The sequence below is a fragment of the Prunus avium genome, chromosome 8 (assembly GCF_965620075.1).
Source record: "Prunus avium chromosome 8, drPruAviu1.hap1.1, whole genome shotgun sequence".
In the NCBI taxonomy this organism is placed as follows: domain Eukaryota; kingdom Viridiplantae; phylum Streptophyta; class Magnoliopsida; order Rosales; family Rosaceae; genus Prunus; species Prunus avium.
The window spans coordinates 24,799,443-24,826,446 of NC_142291.1; the positions used below are offsets into that span (position 1 = coordinate 24,799,443).

The window sequence follows — 27,004 nt, forward strand, 5'->3', positions numbered from 1 at the left end:
TGTCGTTCACCTTTGCTTGAGTGGGAGGAGGAGCAGAGAGATGCCTAGCGGGTCCTTCACCTACAGAATGAGATATCAGAAATTGTTCATGTTTGACTCATACGGCATCGATACGTATCCGATACGGCATCATTACGTAATCGATACTCCATCGATAGATACCCTCGCGATACGGTCCGATACGTCAAGGGGTAATTTTGACGGCAACCAAAAGAGAAGAGGAAGAATGAAGAATAAAAGAGCTTACTTGCGCTTGCAGCTACTGCGAATCTTCAGTTGCAGAGAAGAAGACGCGGCTAACTAGTGAAGAAGATGACGTTCGGTGCCCTAATTACAATACGCACGGTTTTAGTTGCATGTTTTACCTTTTTAAGTTTGATGCATTCATTTGGGCCCAGCCCAATAACTGAAACAAGTCATTGACGTATAATTAATATTCCAGAAAATCAGGCATCATTACCCCAAAAGAAACCAAGCAGCAGATTTATAAAGCGTGAAGTATATAGGCACTAAAGCTTGCACCATGTTTAAACCATTCCTCTGTGCAACTCACATATGAATAGCCAAAAAGCAGAGCGAGTCAATCACATGTTCCTGCAGTGCAGACTTGTATGCTGAACAAGTTTTTCGTCTAATTAGTTATCCGATTGAAGTCAAACCGCTTCTTTCAGGGACAGAGCTAGAATTGCAAGTCTGGGAGTCCAATATATAAAATACTAGTATAAATATTACATAAATATTCAAATATTACATGTTAAAACTAAACATAGTTGCCCTAACTTATTCACGTATAATAATACTATTTATATTAACATGTAAATGTCAACGGCAAATGTATCTTTACAGATCCAATTAACAGTGTGTCTTTGGAAAGAACTTATCTTCTTTTACCAATTATTAGAGTAATTCAAATATGTATGCTATAGTGATTAGAAGATAGAAACACCATTTTCGACTGTTTTTTAGGTCCCCTATGGAGGAAATTCAAAACATTTTTCCAAAGTTCATTTGAATATTAAACATGCATTTAATCAAATTAATCGCAGCGGAAGTCTAAGGTGGTTGTTTAAATTCAAAAACAAAACTTCTTCCAAGTATCTTAAGCCATGAACATTGATATGTTTTTCATAAATGAAAATTCAAGAGAAAGGATAAGATCTAATTACCCTTGAAGCAATTATATGAACCAATTTGTGTTTGGTCTTCTCTTGATGATTTCCTCTTTGTTGATCTCCTCTTTGATCTTTGATCTTTGCTCCTTGATCTTTCTCCTCCATGTGAGCCACAAAAGTATATGGCCTCTAAGTCTCCACACTAATGGAACCTTGAGATGAGAAGAAGTATCTTGAGAATACTTGGATGCTAGTGCAAGATTCTCAAGATTGGTTTCAATCTAAACCACTTTGAAAGATGAAAGTGTTTCACTCTTGAAAACTCTCTTTTTCTCTCTTTGATCTCCCAAACCCATTTGGTTGATGTTGGATTGTGTTTTTGTGTTAATGAGCTTATGGAAACAATTCCCATACATACTTACTTAAGCATTTTCGGCCAAAACCCATTGGGCTTCCAAAATTGGGCTTATGACACTTAAATCATAATATTTAGGTGTCTTAAGCCCTTGGGCTTGATACCCAACCATTTGGGCTTCCCGTTAACTATTACCGAGGCCCAAATACGTTTTTACACGTAGTAAATCATCAACATCAAATCAATCAAATTGATTTCCTCATTCTCATTTTTATTACTCAAAGTTAACCATTTAAGGTGTGCGATCCATTAGGTTCTAATTAGCAAGGCAGTGGGAAAATATAAGAACTCTTTCTAACCAACTGGAATTAAAACCCCTTTTTAATTATTCCTTTATTTGGATCGATCACAATCAATCCTAGGACTTCCACAAGCCAAGAGTGACATCTAGCAGTGAGATCAGCACTTGGGAGCTCATCGTCTACCGAACTGCAAGGTGATCTTGGCAAAGGTTGTTGAGCCCCTTTGCCGTTGTGCTGTACCGAATGTTATGGGTCTCTCTCTAGCTCTCCTTGGCCCTGGTGGTGCCCTCTTGTCGGTGGGTTGTATCGTCAGAACGTTTCACGCGGTGATGCTTGTTTCGCTGCCAATGTGTTCCTACTGATCAGTATGACTACTTAGGTATCAGTTGGAAATACTCAGAGTCCCTCTTTTCTTCGATGCCATGTTCCGTATGGGTGTTACGAATTTTATCCTTAGGGTCAAAAGCGTGCATACGAGAATCATTGAGCTTGATGTTAATTTTGATTAGCTTTTCTTGATGAGCCTTCATGATATGCCGAAGTTCGGAATAAACTCGACCATGGTAAAATTGGTCTTCGAGAGGGAGCACGATTAACTGCCGCAAAAGAGCAGTTTCGGCAATTGCCAAGCCCTTGCCCCTAGTGCATTGGTTAGGGTTGTGCACGCTTTGGAGGGAGTGTTCTTGCTGAACTTGCATGGTTTGTTCAAGGCCTTGCTCAAGATGGCAGAATAGGATTGTTGCCTCTGAGTATTATTCAGCATAGTCAAGAGGATGTTGTTGTGCTTTTGCATTTTGGCCATGTTTTGGCGCAAGGTCTCTAGTTGAGCTTGCAGATTTGCTTCGACAGTTAGTGGCCGGGTGGTGATGTAATGTCGCTAGGAAGTTGAAAAGTAGATGTTGCAATTGAGAGAGAGAGAGAGAGAGAGAGAGAGAGAGAGAGAGAGAGCTAAAATGTTTCTAGGTTTTTCAGCAATTTTTCAAAACTAAAAATACCTTGGTACTCTAACACTCTTAACTTCTTCGTTACATCTGTGATTCCCAATCTGTGCGCGAGATCAAGCCCGACGTCATGGTGCAAAAGAACTTCCCAAAACTAGTGTCAAACAAATATGGCTCGAAAATCTAGTTCTTGAAAAATAAATGCATTGAGATTAAAGCCTTATGATTTCAAAATACATTCAAAGGTAGGATTAATTGTTTTATTAGTCCCTGAACTTAGACCCGATTTGCATATGAGTACCTCAATTTCCAAAATGGTTCTCGTGGTCCTTTAACTTTAGCTTCGTTTGGACAACTAGTTCCACTGTTACTTCTGTCAAATTTTTTGTTAAATTCAAGGGCAAAATGGTATTTTTGTATCAAAATTGATTAAAATATGATTAAAAAATTAAAAAATTAAAAAAAAAAATTTATTAATTTTTTTTTTGTTTTAATATAAAAATACTATTTTGCCCCTGCATTTAACAGAAAAAGTTAACAAAATTGACGGCAAGACCAATTGTACTAACGAAAGTGAAGTTGAAGGACCACAGGAACCATTGTAGAAATTGAGATACTCAAATGCAAATCGGGTCTAAGTTCAGGGACTAATAAAACAATTAACCCTTCAAAGGTATGCTGGTTTAGGAAAAAATTAAATTCCAACACCACATGTAGATTGGACCTAGTGAAGCTTTAATGAACCATATACTAAATTTTATTTCAAATAGTTAAACTAAACATTATTTTCTTGTCAAACTAAAAATCGTTCTCAACATTTTCCTCAAAACAAAAAACAAAAAATACAATTGTTGCAGAAAGTCGTGCGCAATTCTTCAAAATCCAACGATTCTCCTTATTCAGAAAAATACATAAAATTGAAGATCAATGGTTATGGTAATCATCAATTGCTAGTGGGGAGGTTGAAAAGGAAAAGTCTACTTTGATTCATTTGGAAGTTTGAGGACTCAAACGAGGACTTTGATTCACTACAAGAAAACATGCTTTAGTTGACACTTCATAGTTGACGTTTTTTTCAAAACCATCAACTATCCTACGAAGCTTTGACGGTTTTTTAAAAGCGTCAACTACTTAGCAAGTTTACTTGACGTTTTACAAAAAACATCAACTATACATCACTTTTCGTGACATTTTATAAAGAGCGTCAACTTTCTTTCACTTTCCCTGACATTTTATAAAGAATGTCAATTAAAACCCCTTTATACCTGACACTTCCTAAAATATCCTAAGGAAAATAAGCGGGCTAGTTCGCGGGTCTTCATTTCGCTCAAAATTTATCCATGTGTTTCGCCCTATATTCAATTCCTATTTCCTCTTCGATAAGCCATTTTCCTTCATTCCAAAACCAAAAATATCAGAGTCTGGTTTTCCACTCTTTCTTCATTTCTTAAATTGGAAACAGAAATCCAAAGAGAAAAAAGTTGGAAATCTCAAAATTCGTGTTTGGGTAGGGTTCTCCTTTCTCCTCTCTCCTTACATCGTTTCCCTCTCTCATCTGCACAACTAGACTTCTCCATTTTCAGATCTGGTGAGACCCGCATGCTTTTCTCTTCCTTATTTTCTTTGCTTCCCCTTTTTCTGTTAACCTAGACCTCTCTATTTCATGTATAGATGCTTTTCAAATTTTTGTTTCGAATGACATCAAGAAGTTCTCTTCTTCTAGCTCTCCAGTATTTTCCTAGTTCAAAGAAGCTCCAATCGCTTCCAGGAACGACATTGCCCTCTGCCATAAAATAATTTTAATTATTTAGGCTTCGATTTTTCTAATTTCTATTTTCATTTTTAGGTTTTAATTTCTTACTGTGATCTGTACAGGTTTTCATATTTTTAATTTCTCTTTGGACCAAGAATTTGTAGACAAGATGATGATTTCATATGATCTTGTCAGCTTCTTCTCATGGTACTCATCTTGCAGCTCAGGTTTCTTCTCCTTCTATTGTAGATTGTTTTGCATTTCTAAATTTTCTAGTTTAATTGATGAACTGAGTTTTCCTAAGTGATGTTGTCATACCTACAAGAAATTTATAAAATCATTAGTCTTGGCGTGGATTTCTCCTTCATTTTTGTATGGCAACTTTTGCTTCTATAAAATTTCTGTTGGGTTTCATTTATAATATTTTTTGTTCTACTCCGTAGTGTACTAAATGCTTGTGCAGGTTGCCTCTATTTGGGGTTTTAATGAAAGTTACTTTACGATTAAAAAAAGTAAAAAAAGAAATGCTTGTGTAGGTTCATATTCAGTAAAAATGATATTAGATGTGCCATCAATATCGATTTGGGTTAGGCATGTTTAAAGGTACTTGGGGTTTGTTATGTAACTTTTGTCATAATGGCATTATACATGTTGCGTGTAACTCCTCGTGAAGATGGGCCAGATATCCCTTACATATTTTTAGACTTTTTAGCATTGTGATCCAATCTTCAGTAGCTAGTTTTTACTAGCTATTTTGGTTTGAGTTTTATGATTATCTTTTGAGTTTTAGGTTTCAATCTTGGTCTTATTTGTGCAGGATTTCACTTTCTAATTTCTGTTTAGATACATTTGCAGACAAGGTGAGGATTCTATACATTAGTTTTATACTTAGTTGCTGATGTAGTTTAAATTTTTGAGAGCTGCATTCATCTTATCTTGTCTCCATCCTTGCCCATAGTCATATATGCAATAGTTTTCCAGATTTTCCCAAAATCAAGTACCGTTAGTGAATATATGATCAGGAAACCTGTACAAAGTGGCTGTGGAGAAAAAGTGCTCACCTCTGAATTTCAGTTCTTTCTTTCTTTCTTTCTTCTCAGTCTTCTCTATGTTTGTATGTGTTTCGGTCAACATCTTGTTTGTGCATGTTATAATACTGATTTGTTGTTGCTCTGATTTAGTGCAGTGCAGATGAAAAGAAAATGGGTTATTTTGCTAACATTTCAGATGGTGCGTAGCCTTTGCCATAGGTAGTTTTATTATTAAAGATTTGAGCTTTCTAATTTATATTTGGAGTTTAACCTTTCATTCTTGGGCTGTGATTTTTGAAGTTTTTAGTTTTTCAAGTTCTATTTGGACAATACATTTGCATCCAAGGTAAACATTTTATATGACTTTTACTAGTCGCTGATTTTATCATTAGTTTCATTGTTGAACTTATTAGGCTACCATTCAATGGTTTTTATAATAGGAGTTGTTTGGTTTATATTGTCTTTGTTATATAAGAACCTTCATATATTGTCTTTGTCACCAATCAGTCCCTGTAACTTCTGACAAGTTTTGGTTTCTTACAAAGGATATGCATTTTCACTGCCATATCCTTTTAGTAATAAGGGAAATTATGTTATAAGGTAGTTCAAAATCGTGTTATTGGTTGCCATGAATTTTGCACCATTATCATTTGCCTTTTGTTTTTCTCTCTTTAGTTCTGCTGGAATTTATCAAGAAAGCACTAACTTTCTTTATTTTCATTATTTTTTTTGTCAATACTTATTTTCATTATTTTTTTTTTAATAGAATAAACGTTTGATTTAATGTATCTTTCATGTATAATACTCTTTGTGATACATTACAGTTATGCTTCAACTTCCAAAAAAAGCTCTTGACTGTGGACATTGTGATGTAGTTTAAGTCAATTAGTACAATGGATGGGAGTGAAGGTAGAAGAGTTGGGGGTAGAAATATATCCAGGCTTTGCAACTAGTTAGGTACTCCTGTTAATTTTCTCTTGTTGTTTCTCAACGTACGTACTGTTGCATAAATTTACAACTGATCTTATTTGTCAGGTATTATATGATTCAAACGACATGTTTATTGGCATTGGAACAAATGATATGGCAGTTGCAAAAGATGGTTCAAAGAAGGCAAATTTCCAACATAGCATAGAACTGTTTCTCGTTTGGTTTGCCTCTTCTTCTATGCTTTGTATCTCTCGCCCTATATGCTGATAAAACCTCATTCCAAAGAAAATTCCATTTAGAGATTTAGTTCGGATTTTATTACTTTTGATTTTTTGTTCTAATAACTTAGGATTTTATTACTCTAGTTTTTTCACAGGTTTTAGATAACGAGGATGATGAAGTGGGAGTCAGCAGAACAGCAAGTGCGACTCTGCTATCTATCTTAAAACTTCATCAAACCAAAAAGTAGGTAAAATTTGTTTTCATCCCTTTCAAGTTTGTTATGGTGCTTTTAACAATTTGTCAAGTTTATTGAAGATTCCTTTGCCGACAATGAAAAGGGTGTGTCTTCTTTACCAACAACATCAAATATGGCATGGCATGCCAAATTCGTTTCAAGGTTTATAGGTCAGTGGGTCTCACGTGTGGGTGTGTACTCAATATCATTTCATATTTCAATTGTTCAACCACTCAAACAATTGAAAGCTTTTAGAAAGATTTTTGGAAGATTAAATTATAACTATGTCATGTTTAGTTGAGCACGCTTTGGGCTGCTATGATTGAAAATGTAAATTTTCAGCTGTTCTTGCTTTTCCCCTGTATTTTCATATGATGTTTTGGGCTGCTATGATTCCTATTTTACACCTTTTTGTCTTAGGAAATTAGCCTTGGTTCAATTATCAGTTTAGCTGCTGGTTCACCAAAAAAATATGATCAAATCACCCATCACTCCCAAGAAAAAATGAAATAATAAAATGAAGGGAATCCTAATGGAAAGCTTCAACTTGGTCCTTGAAGTGTTGTAGTAGGCTCTCCATGCTCATTACTGTCACATCACCCTTATCTCTAACCCTTACGCTAACCTGAAACCATAAGAGGATGGATCAGAGATTAACTTCTCACTAGAAGACTTCATGGCAGAGTTTAACTTACAACAAAGGACCCTGGGCAGTATAAACAAAAATTACGAAATTACGAAGAAAAAAAATAGGACCTGTCCATTTTGAACTTCCTCCCCACCCACAACTAAAATGTAGTTGTACTGTGCGATCTGAGCTTGTCGTACCTGCAAAAACAAGAGCATTATCAGTAAACAAACACAAGGCTGGTTTGCTTCAGATGTTATTATCTCGGTTCAGCAAAGAAATCGACAATGCTGAAGCCGTATTCATAATGTAAATGAATGGGGTGTTGCCCTCACTATGTGTCATGCAAGAGACACAAAATCCCTAGGCTCATCAGGATGGTGTTGCACAGTGCAGTCAAAATTACTGTATAGAAATAGAATAAAAGAACCATGCACTACTTTTCCTTAACTAGTTTATCTCAAGTTCCAGAATTTGGAAATATTTTGGCATAATCAAGTTGACTGATGATAGGAATTGCATTACATCTTAATTACGTAATTATTATACTAATATATGCAACACTACAGGCTGCAGCATGAACATTGAATCTCCCCTGTGACCAGTGGCGGCAGTGGCGGACCTAAAGAGGCGCAAGGAGGTGCAGCTGCACCTCCCCTCTCCGGAAAATCACTTTGAGAAGCTGGAAATGCCCCTCTGCTACTACCCACCAACTGTTCGATTATTTGCTCCAAAGAAGCTCCAGGCAGCAGCTCCTTTGCGCAGGCTGCAGCGCGCAGGGCTGCTTGGCTTCTTTTTTTTAAGTGATCTGTCCAAAACGCATAGTTTTGGTCCAAGATAAAAAAATAAAAAGAAAGAAAAGGCCACCACTACCCACACCGGCCAACTCCCCAACCACATTCCTTTTTTCTCAATCCTCCTTTGCCTCCATCATCCATTAGCTTTTCTCTTTGTGCTTTTTTTCATTATCATTGATTATCTCTCCCTCTCTGTATTCTTTGATTCAATTGGTAGAAACCCATTTGTTTTAGAGGCAAGAGAAGGGTTGTGAAGTGGGCATAAGCCATGGCAGCTCCAAAACCAGAAGAGATAAGCCATCCACCAATGGACCAGCCCTCCACAATTTGTCTGGAAAATTAATTTCTCTCTCAAATTTCAAAGTTATTTCTCTTTATGCTTTAATTAATTAAGATGGATTGTTTGGTTTTGGTTAATTGATAGAGTTTTTGTTTTGGTTATTTTGTATAGATTTTTTTGAATTTATTTATTTTGTATATATTTTTAGTTTTTAATTAATTAATAAAGATTGTTGTGGTTTGATTAAATGATTAATATGGTGAATTGGTTAATATTTCAATGTGGTGTTTATTTGTATATAATTAACATGGTGAAATGGTTAATGTGATTAATATAGTGTTTTTAGCCTTTTTAAATATTGTTTAAATTATCAAGGTATTTGGTTGTGTTTTTCGTTAAGCTTTTAGGCTTTGAAATATTGCCCCTTCTTTGAAAAATTTCTGGGTCCGCCGCTGCCTGTGACAGTAAACCACATATTTGACGCCCATCATACCACAAATGCGAAATCAAATCCTGCATTTACCCAAGTTATGAATGCTCACCTTTTTCTGAATTGTTTTATCACTTGTGTCAACATCAACATAATAACCAGCCTGATGGATCTGATCCCGTACCTACAAAAATGCAAACGCAGTTTTTATCTACGACTTGAGCTTAAAGATATTGTACTCCATTAAGCATTTTGTACAACTCATAACATCAATAATTAAAAATATATTTTCAGTTCATCAGTTTCCTAAATTATCAACAGAAGACGAACCAAACAAAACAAAACCCTAATCTAACCAAAGAGGGGTTGGGTTGGATAAGTTTCCTTCACCAGTTACCAAGTGAATTTGTGCGTCTGAATAAAGTGTACTTCAGTACCGAAACCTAATATAAAACTAATTAGATTTTGCTTCAAAAACATTTAAAGAAAGTAGCTATGATAGAGAGGTGATGAAATCTGGAGAAAGAGGCAAGACTTTAGCCATAACTCCATGATCTAAATTTTCATTCTCCACAGACAATATTATTTCAGACAGTTTGATAGGTTGTTTGCTAACTGTATCTCAGACACAACTAAAAGTGTCAAAAATAGAACTAAAACAATGTAAGCCACTCTAGCTTGGCAAGCAGTTGGCCACCAAGAGAGAGGCTACTGAAGAAATATGGTGATTGGCTCGCAAGATGAACAACCTGAGACATAAAAAAACTTGATGGCTCATAGCCTTACACGATACACAAGCTACACTCAGGCAAAACAGTCGATCCAAAGAAGGGAAAAATTAAAATTAAAAAAAGAAAGAAAGAAAAACCAACCTGTAGAGCATAAGGCAGGGCTGTGTGCGACACAGGGCAAACAATTGCCTGACGTGGACTAAGCCAGAAGGGCCATTTCCCTTTGTAATGTTCCAACAGTACAGCAAGCATACGCTCAACAGTGTAGAAACTCTGTGGTCTTGTAAAAGAGAGAGAGAGAGAAGAAGAGAAAAGAGAGAAAGGTTTCTTAAGAATTAAGAGATCTGTTACTTTTCATTAATTGACAAATGAATTAATACAATTACATATATATAGCCTTTTGACTATTTACATTTAGCTATTCTAAACCAACCACAGAAAACAAACTAATTACATGAGTAGCAAACGTATAACAGACTAAACTAATAACCAACCAACTTTAGTTATGATATATCATCTTCATCTTTACACCCCCTCAAGCCAAACTTGGAAGAATCAAGGATTCCAAGTGAAAGCTTGGACTGCAGAAACTGGAATCTGTTTTTAGACAAGGCTTTGGTATGGATATCTGCAATTTGAGACTGACTGCACACATACTTAACGTCAACCAGATTTGCAAGCACTAACTCACGAATATAATGATAATCAATCTCGACATGCTTAGTACGAGCATGAAATACAGGATTAGAGGCAAGAGATATAGCAGAGATATTATCACACCAGAGAGTAGGTTTGTGAGAAATAGGAAAACCAAAGTCTTTGAGCACCTTGCAAATCCAAGTAACCTCTGCAGCAGTGTGAGCTAAGGATCTGTACTCAGCTTCAGTAGAGGATCGGGCTACAGTTGATTGTTTCTTGGCACTCCAGCTAACTAAGTTGGTGCCCAGAAAAACACATGAACCACCAGTGGATCTTCGGTCATAAGAACAACCAGCCCAATCGGCATCAGAGTAGGCTGACAGATGCAGTGAGCTTTTCCTAAACAAGAGACCATGAGTAATAGTCCCTTTGAGAAACCGCAATATACGTTTGGCTGCTTGCATGTGAAGAACAGTAGGTGTATGCATAAATTGACAGATTTGATTCACTGCAAAGGAAATGTCAGGTCTTGTCCAAGTTAAGTATTGAAGAGCACCGACAAGGGATCTGTATTCAGTGGGATTAGCAAGTAATTCCCCACTGTGATCTAGCTTGGTAGAGCTAAGTGGAGTGCAACAGGGTTTTGCACCAGTCATATTTGTTTTCTGTAACAGATCAAGCAGATACTTGTTTTGGTGAAGAATCAGAGTATCTTTGGTTCGATGAACTTCTAGACCCAGAAAGTAATGCAAGGGACCTAGATCTTTGACAGGAAATAAAGTGCTCAACTTGGCTATGAACTGATTGCAAATGGTAGCATCAGGACCACTGACCAGAATATCATCAACATAGACAAGAACTATAACCAGAGTTGGAGCATGAAGAACAAATAAAGAAGCATCAGAGGATGATTGACTAAATCCCAGAGATAGAAGAGCTTGAAATAATTTGTCAAACCAAGCTCTAGGAGCTTGTTTAAGGCCGTAGAGAGATTTTCTGAGCTTGCACACATGAGTAGGCCTGCTGGGATCCTGAAAACCAGGAGGTTGAACCATGAATACATCCTCGTTTAAGTCACCATGCAGAAAAGCATTGCTTATGTCCAGTTGATTAAGAAACCAGTTAAATTGGACAGCAAAAGATAACAAGAGTCTGATAGTAACCGGCTTTGCAACTGGACTAAAGGTTTCTGTGTAGTCAAGACCTTCCTTTTGGTGAAATCCCTTAGCAACGAGCCTTGCTTTATATCTCTCAATGGAGCCATCAGGATTCTTTTTAATTCGAAAGACCCACTTGCAGCCAACTACATTTTGAGAGGGTGAAGGAGGAACAAGGGTCCAAGTGCCTGTAGATAAAAGAGCATTGAATTCATTTTGCATTGCTAGTCGCCAATTTTCAAACTTAGATGCTTGAAGATAAGTATTGGGAATGTAATCAGTGGAGGAAGGAAGAGAATGTTTGGTAGCAGTGAATGCTTTGGGCTTATGAATACCATTTTTGGATCTAGTAACCATGGGATGCACATTAGAAACAGGAGGAGGCACAGGGGGATGCGAAAGCTCAGAATGATTTGGAGAGACAGGGTGATGCGTAGGCACAGATGCTGGTGGAGAAATAGAGTGAGGAGGGACAGTGGGTTGAGATGGAGGCATTGAAAAGTGAAGATTAATAGATGAAGATGGAGAAAGAGACTGATCAACAGAGGATGGAACTGAAGGAACATCTTTAAATGGAAAAGTATCCTCATCAAATGTAACATGTCGAGAGACATAAATCCGATTAGTTTCCAAATCCAAGCACCGATAACCTTTGTGTTGTAAACTGTAACCCAAGAAGACACATCTCTTACTTTTCCCATCAAGCTTAGATGAAATGTAGGGCTTTAACCACGGATAACAACTGCACCCAAAAACTTTAAGTTTGGAATAATCTGGAGACTTGCTAAATACCAACTCCCACGGTGATTTAGTATTTCCTGAGATAGGCAGCCTATTTATAAGATAAATGGCAGTGGTAAAAGCTTCAACCCAATAGGAATGAGGAACACTGGATTCAACTAATAAGGTCCGAGCTGTCTCAACAAGATGCCGATGTTTCCTCTCCACACAACCATTTTGTTCTGGTGTGTGTGGACAACTGAGTTGTTGGACAATACCATGAGTATGTAGAAAAACTTTAAACTGTAAACTGGTAAATTCACCCCCAGAATCTGAACGAAGTATCTTGATTTTATTACCAACAATATTCTCAACATAGGCTTTGAAGATTACAAAAGTAGAATACACCTCTGATTTAGTCTTTAAAGGAAAACACCAACTGTACTTGCTAAAGTCATCGACAATGAGAAAATAATATCGAAAACCACTTCCTGAAGTGACAGAAGCTGGTCCCCACAGATCACAATGTAATAGCTCAAGAGACTGAGAGGTAGATGTAGTGGATGAACTAAATGGTAGTTTGTGATTCTTAGCAATAGCACACTTGGAGCAAAAGAAGTCAACAGATGATGTACCCTTAATAGCAAGCTTAGTACTAGATATTATTTTGCGAAAGATAGATGAAGAAGGGTGTCCCAGCCGACTGTGCCAAAGTTTGACTGAACCTTGAGCACTGACGAAAGCATAAGAGGATCCAGAAGATGAAGCAGTAGAAGAACAGTCTAGCAGAGGGTAAAAGCCATCTTTAACGGGACCCTGCAAAAGCGTCCTCCCCGTAGTACGATCCTTTATAACAGATCCATCAGAGTCAAGTGTTAAAGCACAATAGTTATCTTTGAGAAATTGGTAAGCAGATAACAAGTTGTGTTTCATTTTAGGAACATGGAGCACATTACTCAAATGAAATTTAGCATGAGGAGAATGCAAAGAAGAAGAGCCAATGTGATGTATAGAGAGACCATTACCATCACCGACATAAACTTTGTCCTCACCAGTATACGGTGTTGGTGAAGAGATGTTGGCAATATCATTAGTGATGTGAGTTGTGGCGCCAGAATCCAGTAGCCAAGATGGAGAAGGTTTGGAGGTATAGTGTGCACACATGGCTGCAAGTTTTGCAGGAGGAATCTTCCCAGAGAAGTCAGGATTCATGCGATCATAGCAATCAATAGCTTCATGACTAGTAGAGCCACAAATTTGACAAGGAACACGATTACTGCTGAAGGAAGAGTGACGAACACCTTGTGGATGACCACGATTGGAAGATTGACCCCTATAAGTGCTTATGTGTCCACGATTGTTATTGTACCGGCCAGGATTACGATAGTGATTACCTCGATAGGTGTTTCTTCCACGATGAGAAGGGAAACCAAAGGATTGTTGAGATTGTGCAACATATGCTTGAGGCGGTGGAGTTGGAAGAAGAGGCGGTTGAGACTGAGCAGAGAACGCCTGAAAGGACTCAGTGGTGGAAGAAGAGAGTTTCTTGCGACGAGACATTGAAAGCTCCTTGGTGTGAAGAAGGCCATGTAACTCATCCAGAGACGTGGAAGAAAGGCGCAACATTACAGAATCAATAAATGATTCAAATTCATCAGGTAATCCAGCAAGAGTAGCCGCAATTAGATCTCGATCAGAAATAGGCGCACCAGCAGCAGAGAGAGAATCAGAAATTTCTTTGAGGTGTTGAAGATAATCTGCCATAGATTGAGCACCTTTTTGAATCGCTTGGAGTTGAGACCGGAGTTGATGGATGTGAGCATCGGAGACACCACCAAAACGTTGTTCAAGCTTGATCCAAAGATCTCGAGCAGAAGAGACACCAACAGTGAAAGGAATAACATCTTCTGAGAGTGTAGAATTTAACCAAATCAACAGATTCTGATCCTTTTCATACCAAAGCTCAAAGGCTGGATTAACCGATCGATCTGGAAGGAAAGGCGGTGGACATGGCTCAGTACCTTCAACAATGCCAAAAAGTTTGTAGCGCCTGAGAATTGGGGCAAACAGAGCACGCCATGGAAGATAGTTAGATCGCTTGAGCTTAATCGGCACCATGCTTCCAATATTCTGAATGGTGAGAGAAGCATACGAATTGGACAAGTTAGGGTTTGTCGAAGAATTTGGGGGAAAATTCGGAAGAGAGTCAGGAGATGCAGAATCTGACGGAGACGCCATGGCAATCAGAAACGATAATTGCAGGAGAAGAACAGCAAGAATCAGAGAAACGAAGCGGAAGAATGGATTGAATTGGCCGTGAGGCAAACGGCGACTGATACCATGTAGAAACTCTGTGGTCTTGTAAAAGAGAGAGAGAGAGAAGAAGAGAAAAGAGAGAAAGGTTTCTTAAGAATTAAGAGATCTGTTACTTTTCATTAATTGACAAATGAATTAATACAATTACATATATATAGCCTTTTGACTATTTACATTTAGCTATTCTAAACCAACCACAGAAAACAAACTAATTACATGAGTAGCAAACGTATAACAGACTAAACTAATAACCAACCAACTTTAGTTATGATATATCATCTTCATCTTTAAACAGAACCTAAAACAGCTCTGTGTATCATAACAGGCCTTTCCATCTTGCCGTCTTCACCCTCTGCTGAGTAATACAGCTTAAAGCGGTCGGGAAGTTGAAAATCAAGCTACAACCACAGCATTTTTCCAAAATGGTAACAGCAACAAAATGAAACGTCAAGAGATCATGAAACGAAAAATAGCGATCATCATATACCTGTAATGTTGCCAACTGATGATCTCTGCTCAATGCATCAGATACAGTGATATCTATCTTCGGTCCATAAAATGCACCATCCCCTTCATTCACCTGCACAACATGACTAGCGATGTAACCACACTCCAGACACAATCTAGAAATTCAGGGGGGCCTACTGTAGTGCTTTAAAACGTACAGATAATCAACCAAAACAACAACACCAATCACAGAATTTGACCATTCTACCCTCACCAAGTGAATGGGTAGAGAAGAAACTGGGTTAGCCACTCCAATCCAATCCATCTGGCTCAGTATGAAAACTGTACTGACTGAGCTTCGTCAAGTTTTTAACCCACTGAGCTAAAGAATAAATAAGCTAGAAGCCTTGGGGGTTGGCCCAAGTGGTAAGGGTGGGTGGGGGAATCAGTTAGGATGCCATGGGTTTCCAATGTAACCAAAGTGGAAAAACAAAACAAAAAGCAAGCAACTACACTAGTGCACTATGAAAATTAGATCAATTTTCTTCCAAGTGAATTTTATTATCATTAGCTGCCAAAGGAAGAATAAGCTAGATGCTTATGTGCAATTAGAGTATCAAGTAAAAATACCTCCCAGGGCTTGCCGAACTCAATTAAAGCTTCTTTAAGAGCAGCCTCAGCCTTCTTCCATGTTGCCAAGTCTCCCATGTGGCTTTCTGGCATCTACAACATAAACGTATGAGGCAGAATAAATATGAATTTCCCCTACTTCATAGACGAGAGATAGATACACACAATTATAACTCATAGCATTATGCAGTACCAAAATAATTAGATGTAACCCATACCCAATGAGTTAAAATGTAAAATCAGACTATCAATTCAATACTATGTGATGATCAAATAAAATTAAAAATCCAAATCCAAACATCACACTCTAAATAGAAGCTAAATCTACAACAAGACTGATAAGATATTCCCTTGGGAGTATTTGTTGTCTATTTTAGATTTGAAAATAAACAAAAGAAATATATAATTCAAACTTCCAGCTTAGGCCGATAACTTGTGAGGAAGAACAATGACACTTTTCTACCGAAAAGTACAAAGAAAAACTAGATGTTCAGCTCTTCAATCATAGGGATCCAGAACCTTACTGTTGAAAGTTTCAGCTTAAAAGTGAATCCAAATATATTATAGGTATACTCGATAAACTCTAAGACACCCCTCACTTCATCTTTTACCTGAAACACAGAGACATTAAAGTACTATAAGCAAAACGAAACCGTAAAAATACAAAAACAAAAGTAAAATGTTAGGATCTATGTGAGTAAAGTTTAACTCACTTGGGACTCCCTGCAGAAGATATGAGCGTCATCCTGTACCAAAAAGAACGTCAATAATGCTGGAAACTGGAACTAATACTCTAACTATACAAACCTACAACATTAACATCATTTAAAGTATCATGGTGGAGAGATTTGGTGGAGACAGGTTATTGCGCCTTGATGGCGGTATTTTGGGTTGTGTGGGGGGAGAGAAATAGAAGAAATTTTGAGAATTTCAAAGGTGATGGGCTAGATGAGTTATGGGATCAAGTTCATTTTTGGGCATCGCTTTGGGCATCTACTTCCTCAGAGTTTAAGGGGATCTTCTTCCAGCTTATTCTTCTAGATTGGAAGGCAGTTGCTTTATAGTGCTATTTTGGCTTTGTTCTTTTCCTTGTCTGTGCTTATAGTGGCCCTCTTGGCCACGGTTTCTGTTATATCTGTAATCTGCTTTTTTTTCAATAAAATTTCGTTTCTTTTCAACAAAAAACTATATATATCATCTAAAGTAAATGCCAGGAAACCAAAAAAATAAACAAAGTATACCTGCTGGAATCTTCTGACACGTGTTAATCCAGTGAGTGCACCACTGGCCTCATTCCGATGTAACACCCCAAAATCAGCCATTCGTAGAGGTAGTTCTTTGCATAAATATCAAACGCACACATAAGTACCAAGTTCAAGTCCTTAACAGCAAAGGATAGTCTATCACAGTTTTACCAAGGTCAAGAAAATACCTCTATAAGAACGGTTCCTATGCTGGAACATTACACAGTGCCCTGGGCAGTTCATTGGTTTTAAACCGAACTCCTGTTTCTCAATCTGCAATGGAACTTGACTTCGTCATATAAAAGGATACAAAATCAAGATAAACTTAGCCCAGTTCATTTACACCGCATAACTATTAGATGATGATCTCAATCAATCATCTGCATTGAATTTCATACTATAATTTCCATATTGTTTTACTGTTTGAGCAACAGAGCCTTCTTCATCATGAAATTATCCAATATTTGGTATCGATTCATATACACAGAATTAATAATAAATAAATATACATTTTCAAATCTGTGTATTGACTTTATTTTTATGTTTATCCATCAATCTGTCTTCCCAGTACTTGATCCCTCACAGTAAGATTACTTTTAAACATACAGTTGCTTCAACATAAACAAACGCAATGGTATCAAGTCTTCATATCAAAACTAACCTCCACCGAAAACATATTGTCTTTGTATTTTTCAGCATGACCAGATGTTTCCCAGAGTTTCATATTGTACAAGTTTGGTGATATAACCTACCAAAGCAAAGAAAACAATGAGCATATTATTTAAGATTAAAAAGTTGATGCAACAACTGAACATTGACCACCAACCTCTTCATATCCCCTCTCTCTATACTGCTTCTTTATGAACTCCATTAATTTATTATAAATCCGAGCCCCTTTAGGGAGGAAGAAGCAACTTCCTGGGCTGCAATTGATGAGCGGAAATAATCAAATGAAAATCGATCACTCTTGGTCACTTAAAAAAATTAAGAAATATGAACTCAATACATACCTAACTGGGTCGAAAAAGAAAAGCTCCTGATTTTTACCCAACACTCTGTGGTCATATTTTTTTGCTTCTTCTAGCCTGTGGATATGTTGCTGCAGAAAAAAGGTATGCGTTTGTAAGAAAATCAAGTAATTTATAAGTATAATAATCTGACCATTACAAATTTACATGTTAACTTATGTTGAAGAGGGTATGAAAAGTTCATGTCCTCGACATCATTGCTTTAATAAAATTACACCAACTTGTATTGCTTGAAACCATTGCACTTCAAACAGCACCATTTATTTTCAGTTAATATATCTCACAAAGACACCCCAAACAGCTAAGAACTATGAAGATAGGTGTCCACTTTCTATCAAATGTCGTGAGAGAACAGAACCACTTCTAACTGTGACATATATAATACTAGAGCCGTCGGGTTCATGTGTGTGTGTGTGTGTTTTTTTTTTTAAAGGGGTTCATGTTTAACAGATGACATCAAATATTTTCAGTACCAATTCACCAAGGGATTTGGTTATTTTTATGAGTTAGCACTGATTTGTCTTTTTTATACCCAGAAATCCACCAATCCGTAAAGGGAACAGCTATGCACACTTTTCCTTTTGATATCAATTAAAGGAATTAGTGCAACAATTTGTACAAGGAACTTTAAATTTAACAAACACTCAGAAACACAGCCGTAGTAGCTGATACAAGAAAGAAGATAAGAAAACCAAAACCGAAGTTATGGAATGTCAAAAACATAATGTCACCTGCAAGCGTTTTTTATCAGGATAAGATATTCCATAAACTCTCTGTAAACTTTCACGATCCTTGTTCCCCCTCCAGTAGGCTGCAGAAGCCTGGGATTGCAAATTCATGAGTTAAATACAGACACTCAATACATTAATAACAAGATGAAAGAAAATCTTACAAACTGCGGCTCTAACACACATAGAACACATACCTTCAAACATTTAAATGCTTTGACAAATGATGTATTTGGTATATGGGGTCCACGACACAAGTCAACCAAAGGGCCACATCTATATACAGTTATAGTTTTGTCCGCTGGAAGACCATTGATGATTTCAACCTATGCAAAAATAAAGAAATCAATTTTGAATACCTTGAATTTATTATCATTCTATTGATTAGAAACTAAACTAAGCACCTTTCCTTACCTTGAATTTATTATCACAAAACATCTCAAGGGCTTGTTCCCTTGATACTTCAATGCGTTCAAAAGGTTGTTTCCCCTGGGGAAATATATTACAACTAACCAGTCAAGGATTCATAACAAGAAATGAAGGAGCAACAGTTTCCTCCATACAACAAGTTTACATGAATTCTATTACAAGAAAACAAACAATACCTTAACAGCCTTCTCTGTCCATGATTCGATTTGCTTAAAGTGTTCATCATTCAAGCCAAAATCTCCATAAAATGCATCATAGTAGAAACCCTGCGATTGAATTCAAGCATTCCATAAGGGAACCAAATGAGAAACTACAAAAACACATAGCAAAAACCACGAAATAACATCTTCTCAGAACTGGGATCATAAAACTTGAACTATCCTAGTAGTTGAATTGCACGCGAAGGAAACCACATACGCAAACAAAATTCCAGGCAACATATTGGTCAACCAAAGAAGGAGACAAAATATACAGAAAACATATAAAATATTACATTTAAATTAACAACTATTATTTAAAAACCTCTTTGCTAGTGGCACACATATCGTGTCTTGTTTCAATTCTGGCACACGGACCGATGCAGAGTTTGCATCCGTACTCTTCCTCAAGTGCCTGCTGATCGGTTCATAATTGTATATTATTTCTTACCCTTCTAGCTTATGATTTGGTTATGTTTTTGAGTTAAACTTGTGCTTTTAATCCTTTTTGTGTTTATCTTTCAGTTAATTGAGCTTTAGGTAACAATGATGGCTTTGGAGAACATAATTCATGCAATTCAAGCATGTTAAGGCCTAATTTGGATGAATTGATGAAGAGCTTAAAGACAAATTCATTATGGCTACAGCCCCCTGCCAGTCCAGTTCCGTAGGTCATATTGCAAGCTTTGTTTCAGCAACCTACATAGCTCGGATGAGGCCACATTCTTCATGAAAGTTGCTCCAATTGGTGTGTACTATAACATATCCAAAATTCAGCCCCATTGGATAAATCTGGAGTCCGTTACCTAGCAAACACAGAACCATGCTCAGGATGGATCTTATCAGCGCGGAAAATGAGTTAGCAATTTGTTTCGGCCTTAACTTCTTCCTCCGACCTTGGATTGGCCCAAATAACATATGGCTGGAAACAAGACATTCTGAACTTCAATTTAGAGTGCTTAAAGTCCTAATTTGATTAATAGAAGCCCAAGTTGTAAGCCCTTGAAGTTGCTGGTCATGCTGACCTCAGCATGTGCTGGTTGGATGCTTGGTCATGGTGAGCTAGGTATGAGCTATCATTTCTGGTTGGAAGCTTGGTCATGGTGACATGAAGATGAGCTAGGGCTGCTGGTGGGATTTAGTGGTGAAGTGCATCAACCAATTCAAGATTTTCTAATACAAGTGCATCAACCATTTCAGATTTTATAATTCAAGTGTTGTATGCATTAGTCTTATTGAATTCTGATTTTCACTTCCCCTAGGCCTATAAATAGGGAAGTTCTCTAAGCTTGTAATAACACCCCAAGGGGGGGAGCTCTCAAACACTTCTCTAGAGCTCCCTTCCCTTCTCTCCCTCAAATTCTCTTAGTTTCCTTTGTAGTTCTCAATTGTTGTAATAAGATCATTCTACTAAATTTTCTTCTCCAAATCTCTCAAACACTTCTCCCATCTCTAAAGTTCTCCAAACACTTCTCCTCCCTTCTCCAAATTTCCCAAACACATTTCCCTTCTCTTCCAAAAGTCTCCATGTCTCAAACACTTCACAAACACCTTTCTCTCCACTCCCTAAGTTCCCAAAGTCTCCAAGTTCACAAACATTCTCCATGTTCTCCAAACACTTTCTCAAACAACTCTCTACTTCTACTTTCTTCTCCAAAAAGCCTCCATGTCCTCAAACACTTTTCCCAAACACTTCTCATTTCTTCCTCAAAGTTCTCTTAGTCTCTCTTTAATGTTTTCTTAGTTGTAATTTATTTTTCTTGTAATGTACATTCTTTCTTAAGTATTCAAGTTTGATAAGTTTCCAAGTTTCAATTATGGTTTTTGTTCTTATTCATTATGCTTATAAGTTAATATGCTAGTTTGAATGATTGATCACCATTTAGGCTTGCATGTTAGCTATCTTGGTTTGAATTAAGAGTAGACACCATGCTTTAATTCGAATTGAACTATGAATAGGAAGAGTATGTATGGACATTCGACAACAGGGATTAGATACATGCTTGGTTGTTTAAATTGTTCTTCTATGCTTAATGGGTTCCTAATGCTTAATTTTAGGTTAGACAACAAATGATCAAATTAGGGAATTAGGAACACAAGGTTATGACCACACACCATGGCTTAATCATACTTTAGCTAGAATCAATCCATTAATCTAATTGAACTTGGGAACTTATCTACTTGAGTTAGTTATTTTCTTTCTTCCTTGTTTTATTTATTTCCCTTTTTTTTCATTTCTGTTTTGTGTAGGGAAAATGAATTGGATCATTCAATCACCAATCCTCGTGGGATCGACCTCGCACTTACATATGCTATACTACCAAACGGCTCGTGCACTTGCGAGTATCACAAGTTGAGGATGCAACTGAATCCATTTTGGTGCAGCTGAAATCCACACAACAAGTTTTTGGCGCCGTTGCCGGGGATTGGCAACATAGTTTGGTTCTATTTCTTTTCCCTACTTGTTTTATTTTTATTTTTCATTTTCATGTTTTTCTAGACAATTTCAAGTTTTAAAGTTAATAACGTTAATGGACCAGTTGTGTTTGTAGTCCAACAGAAAAGGACAATTGCCCAACAAGCAAGAGAACTGGGTTTAAGTCCCAGCTTACACAACCCATTGGTGCTTGTTGCTTTGAAGCATGGAATTGGATGTGTGTTGATTTTCCTTTTCATTTTAGTTTTTATTTCCTAATCCTTTTAATTCCATTTCAAGTTTTCTATGTTTGTTTTAGCAATTTATTATAGCTCAATAATAAATGGAGAGAGATGGCAACCTCAATCATAAGAATGGGAAGTGTGGAGCAATGGGAGAAGTCGCGACCTCCAAGTGCATCCATGCTCGACCTAATCGCTTCAAGGGGGAGCATTTCAATCCTTTCTCTTCTTTGAATTATGTTTATTTCCGTCATTTTTTTTACCTTTTGGTCCGCGTTGAGTTCTTTGTTTTTCTATGCTGAATCCAACCATATAAAGAACGTAAAATTTGGACTTACGGTTGGAAAGTTATAGCCTAAAAACTGAACAGAGGTCGAAGCTGAAAGACATAGAAACGAATCTGTCCAAATGGTGATAAACGGGTGATAGAAAGTGCTGTTTGTTTGTTTGTTTGTTTTTTTTTTTTTTTTTTTTTTTTTTTTTTTTTTTTCTTTGGTTTCTTGGTTTCTTGGTTTGTTTCTTTTAGTACAACATTTTATGTTGTTTGTTTGAATTTGTTTACACTACTTAGTTCATTTTTGTTTATGGTTTGTTGTTTCATTTTATCTTAATTTGTTTTTATTTCTTATCTTAAAAATTTTAAAAAAATATATATAAAAAAAAAAAAAAAAAAGATTTTTCATATGAGCCGACTTATGGTAACCCCAGTGAGCACTTCCGTTAATACAGTGTCTAGGAGTTCTTTAGGCGACACCTTCGGTGTCTAAGAAGTTTGGGTTTTAAGCGGGACCATTGTGACCCCTCCAACCTTCCCGGATCCCCTGGCTGTGTTTTCTGAGGCCCTTAACTGGTCATCCGTGAGTTGCTTGTATATTCGTGTGTTTTTAAATTAAGTTTTATTTATTTATTTATTTTCTTTGTTTTCTTTTCTGTATAGTCTTTGTTTTTGTTTTGTTAAGTTAGTTTATTTATTTATTTACGTGGTATGGTTAGTTAGTTTATTTCTGAGTGTTAAAACACATTTTTGTTTCAAACGCTGCATTAAAACAAAAACAAAAACAAACAAAAAACAAAAAAACAAAAAAACAAAAACAAAAAACAAAAAACTTCTTCTTCTTCTTCTTCTTCTTCATCTTCATCATCATCATGGCTTGCCTCTATTTTCTCTTACCTGCAGAATCTGCAGCAGCTCGACATGGTCCTCATTTTTCCTCTGCAGTGCTTCCACGTGCTGATTGGCACAGTAGAGCCGCTTCTGCAAGTCCGCCACCATAGCCTTCAAGGAAGCTATTTCCTCGCTCATCGCGGCACACTCCCTTGTCCTCGCCAGTAATCGCATGCCCAAATTGGTAGCGGAGACCGCGTGGAGCACAGTTAAATTGTGGGACTCCTCCACCGCTGCTTTGTCAGACCTATGTGCCACATGCAGATGATCTGTCGGTGTGAGCTTGCTGCCGATCATGCCTCCCAGCAGCACTGCTCTGTTCGGCATTGCCTCAGAAAAGTTCGGTATTGCCTCAGCAAAGTTTGAGGCTGTGCCGTGATGATATGTGGAGTTTGGGAAGACAAGGTTTGGAGGAGCCCTTATCTGGGCATTCGGAGGTGCAAGGGACAGCTCAAGGTCGAGATCATCAAGGTGAGTGCATGAGGATGCCATTTTTTTGTTTCTGGATTTTTTGATGTTTTTCCTTGAGTTTGCAGGAAGAAATGCTGGGTATCATCCGCTTGTAGAGGCGTGCTTTAAATAGACATATGCTAATGAAGGTGCCAACACCATTTCGGATTTCCCGGGCATGCTCGACCTAATCGCTTCAAGGGGGAGCACCTTTACTTTCACTTTACTTTTCTTTTTTCCGTGTTTTCTGGTGTTTTATTGTTTTGCCCGTTACTTTCATTTTCTAGAGCTTTGTGTTTTTGCCTTTCCCTTTCGGCTATCATCTTTATTTTATTTTAGTTAGGGAACTGTGCTTCCATTTCCGTTTGTCGTCTTCGTTTGATTTAAGTTTGGAAAGTGTGCTTTCTTTTCCGTTTTCTTTTTCCTTCTGCAAATTTACTCTTTTATTTCCGAAACAAAATAATGAAAATACAAAAACAACAAAATAAAATAAAAACAACAATAATGCAGTAGGAAATCATTTCTTCTCGGTGCTTGGTGTCTCGACCATTGGAGCTTTGAGTTTGGCCCTCTGGCTGTCCTCTTCCGGGGCTTCACGCACAGCTTCTTGGGGCTCACCACTTGAGCTCCCAAAGATAGCAATCTTAGCTTGAGCGTAACTACTCTCGCGATCTGCTTGCTTGCGTTTACCCGGTCGGTCTAGGTCCTCCAACTGTTTTCGCATGTCGCGAGAGTACAACTCTACCATTTTTGATAGGTTTTTATTCTCGTCCCGCAATACTTCTAGCTGGTGTCGATTCACCTCCACTATCCTTGACCTCTCCCTTTTCAAGCTTTTTATAGCAGTCTGACACTCTTCAACCATACTTCGCTCCGCCGCCAACTGACCCTTTAGCACCTCTACCTCATGGGACTTCGCAAGTAGGCGATGACCCAAACTTGCGACTGTTGCCGTACTCTGCACGCTCAGTGCCAGGGCATCGCTCACGACCCGGTTGTCATCCCTTGTCCCCAGAACACGTATATCTTTAGGAGTCACTAAATTTCTAGCCACTCCAATGGCAACATCGTTGTCCAGGAGTATTGAGTCAGTTACTGTCACAGGCCCCCGTGCGGAAGCAAAGTAAGGCATCCATACTGGTGCCGCTGCTTGGCCTCGTGTCTGAGTCGGTGGAGCTAGGTTGAGATCCAACGAAAATGGGTAGTTAGAGGCCATTTGATTTCTCACTTCTTATCTTCTTTCTTTCTTTTCTCTTTTGTGTGTTTCTGAGTTTGTGTTTTTTTACCTTTTATAGACTTAGTTTTTGCTAACCCTAGCCATTGCGGTTCTGAGTTCTGTGCGACCCTTACCGCTTATCTCTATATGTCGCCGCACCCGTTTCCCAACCCCCTTAATTGCATTTTCACCTTTCACCACCTTCAAGTGAAAAAGTCGTCGCGCCTTCCTACGAGTCTAATAATTCTAGCTTGGGGGATGTGAAAGCGGCCTCTGCACGCCGACACGTCCCTCACCTATTTTCCCCGTGACTTCCCAGGAACCAAGGCATCAAGGACCACACTTTTTCTGTTTCGTAAATACCCGCCTTCGCACTCCCAATTCACGTTTCATTAAATTAAAATAAATAAATAAAAATAAATAAATTAATAATAACATGTGGGCTTCGGACTTCATTGTGGGCTTCGGGTTTTCACCGTTATTAGGTTTCAAAGTGTGTTAACTTCTTTTGGGTTGGGCTTTCAATCGTTTGGGTTTTGGTTTGTGTAAGACTGTTTGTTTTCTGTTTCGAGTGTTTTACTGTTTCGTTTTTTTATTTTTTTTATTTTTATTTTTTGTTTGTAATTATTTTATTTCAATTCTTGTGTGTTTTGTGATTTTATATTTACTTTAGTACCTTTCATTTCTTGTTATGACATTGCTTGTTCCTAATTTTTAAACATTGAGGACAATGTTCATATCTAGGTTTGGGGGTATTGGAGTTTACCAAGTAAATTAAGTTTCTCTTATTAAAAAAAATATATATATATTTCTTGCTTGTTTTTTTTCTTTTTCTATATTTTGAGTCTTGTTTTGTTTTGAGTCACTTTCCGAACACATTTGATGAGATTGTGATAAATGTTTGCATGACTTAAATGAAAATTGAATTTTATTTATTTATTTATTTATTTTTTTTGTTCCTTGTAAATTCTTCTTGTAACATAAATAAAATAAAATAATTCATTAATTAATTAATTTGGCATCGTTCTAGCATGATATGTTCGAAACCTTCTTTGCACTTGCCATTTGTTTCATAATTTTCCAATTAAAGGATTTGCATGACCCAAAGAATTGTATCAAGCATAAATTAGACTTATATAACCATATAAAGTGAGCTTTTGAGCCTTGTACTTCAATTCATGAGTGTTATATACATACTCTTATTTTCTTGTCATCAAAGTTGTTGTTTGATCTCATTATTCATTGATTTGGTTAAACACTTAAACGTCATTCATTCTTATGCAATTTGATTTCATGACATTTAAGAAGTGATATTAAGGCCCTCTTTGGATCGTTTGTGCCTTTCAAGCTAACCTTATGCATGCTTAAGCATGATTTTCCATTGTTAACCATTTTGAGCCTACATGTAAACCTTTTCTTTCATTTAACCAATTATATTTCCTCGCCTTAGCCTGAAAAACAAATATTTACCTTTCTAAGGAACTCATGAGCTTTAATTGGGATGTGTTTTTCATACTAAGTTTGGGAATTTCGAAGAAAAAAAAAAATCACACAATTGGTGAAAGAAAAGAGAAAAGTTGTGATTAAGTGGTGGTTGAATGAAATTTCATTTTTGGGCCTTCAAAATAAATTGGTGGTTGTTCAGGAAAGGAGTGAATCAATGTAAATGAAGGGTATAAGGAGTTTTGATCAGGTAAAAGAAAAAAATCTAATCGTGATGATTCGAAGTCTTGTAAACAATTATTTTATGCTCTTGCATTGCGAGTTCCTTGGACTTTGTATTATCCATATCCTTCATTTCTTACTCACCTTACACCCTTGGCCCCATTACAACCCATGTTAAAGACCTAAATTGATATTAAATGTCATGTGGTTGAATTGCATTCATTTTTCTACTTTTAAGTGTTTGACATCCTTCTTGAGATCATATTAATGCAAGTTCTTCATATTTCTATTGCGAGTTAAGTCCCTTATGGTTTAACTCTATTCTCATGTTTATAACTGAGTGTGCATTATAGCCCTCTTCTGAGTGATTCATTTGTGAGAGGACAACTTTGGTGAGATTTGAAGTTGAACTTATGCTTTGTATGATTTTTGAAATTGTGTGAAAACTAAGATTGGGGAATTTGTTGCATTTGGCTATCACACTACTACACTTTGAGCATATTGTGTTTAGAACTTTGCCGCTTTGTAAATAATGGCTAAAAATTGAGCTTTTATTGTTAAAACGTTT

General features: G+C 37.1%; 1 protein-coding gene and 2 long non-coding RNA genes across 52 annotated transcripts; 1 reads left to right on the plus strand and 2 right to left on the minus strand.

Annotated features, from left to right (window-relative positions):
• The first annotated feature begins 4,004 nt into the window (after positions 1-4,004).
• Positions 4,005-8,841, plus strand: LOC110773021 (uncharacterized). Of its 50 annotated transcripts, none has more exons than XR_015826537.1 (10): positions 4,007-4,298; positions 4,586-4,670; positions 5,281-5,323; positions 5,645-5,693; positions 5,795-5,840; positions 6,370-6,451; positions 6,530-6,607; positions 6,790-6,889; positions 6,962-7,051; positions 8,079-8,841. It is a non-coding gene; the product is annotated as an uncharacterized LOC110773021 (long non-coding RNA). The 50 variants fall into 50 exon arrangements; XR_015826536.1 differs by having other exon boundaries at positions 6,801-6,889; XR_015826535.1 differs by having other exon boundaries at positions 4,008-4,298; positions 6,530-6,645.
• Positions 7,212-17,158, minus strand: LOC110750171 (threonine--tRNA ligase, mitochondrial 1-like). Its single transcript, XM_088246245.1, has 11 exons — positions 17,089-17,158; positions 16,898-16,992; positions 16,370-16,402; positions 16,181-16,267; positions 15,657-15,749; positions 15,067-15,159; positions 14,873-14,977; positions 9,889-10,020; positions 9,129-9,200; positions 7,638-7,709; positions 7,212-7,506 (listed from the first exon to the last, which is right to left on the minus strand). The coding sequence occupies exons 1-11, from the start codon at positions 17,141-17,143 to the stop codon at positions 7,411-7,413; spliced, it is 933 nt and encodes a 310-aa protein (XP_088102371.1). The 5' UTR covers positions 17,144-17,158; the 3' UTR covers positions 7,212-7,410.
• Positions 17,159-17,564: 406 nt separating this feature from the next.
• Positions 17,565-17,984, minus strand: LOC148292369 (uncharacterized). Its single transcript, XR_015826577.1, has 3 exons — positions 17,911-17,984; positions 17,727-17,823; positions 17,565-17,648 (listed from the first exon to the last, which is right to left on the minus strand). It is a non-coding gene; the product is annotated as an uncharacterized LOC148292369 (long non-coding RNA).
• Between the last annotated feature and the right edge of the window lie 9,020 nt (positions 17,985-27,004).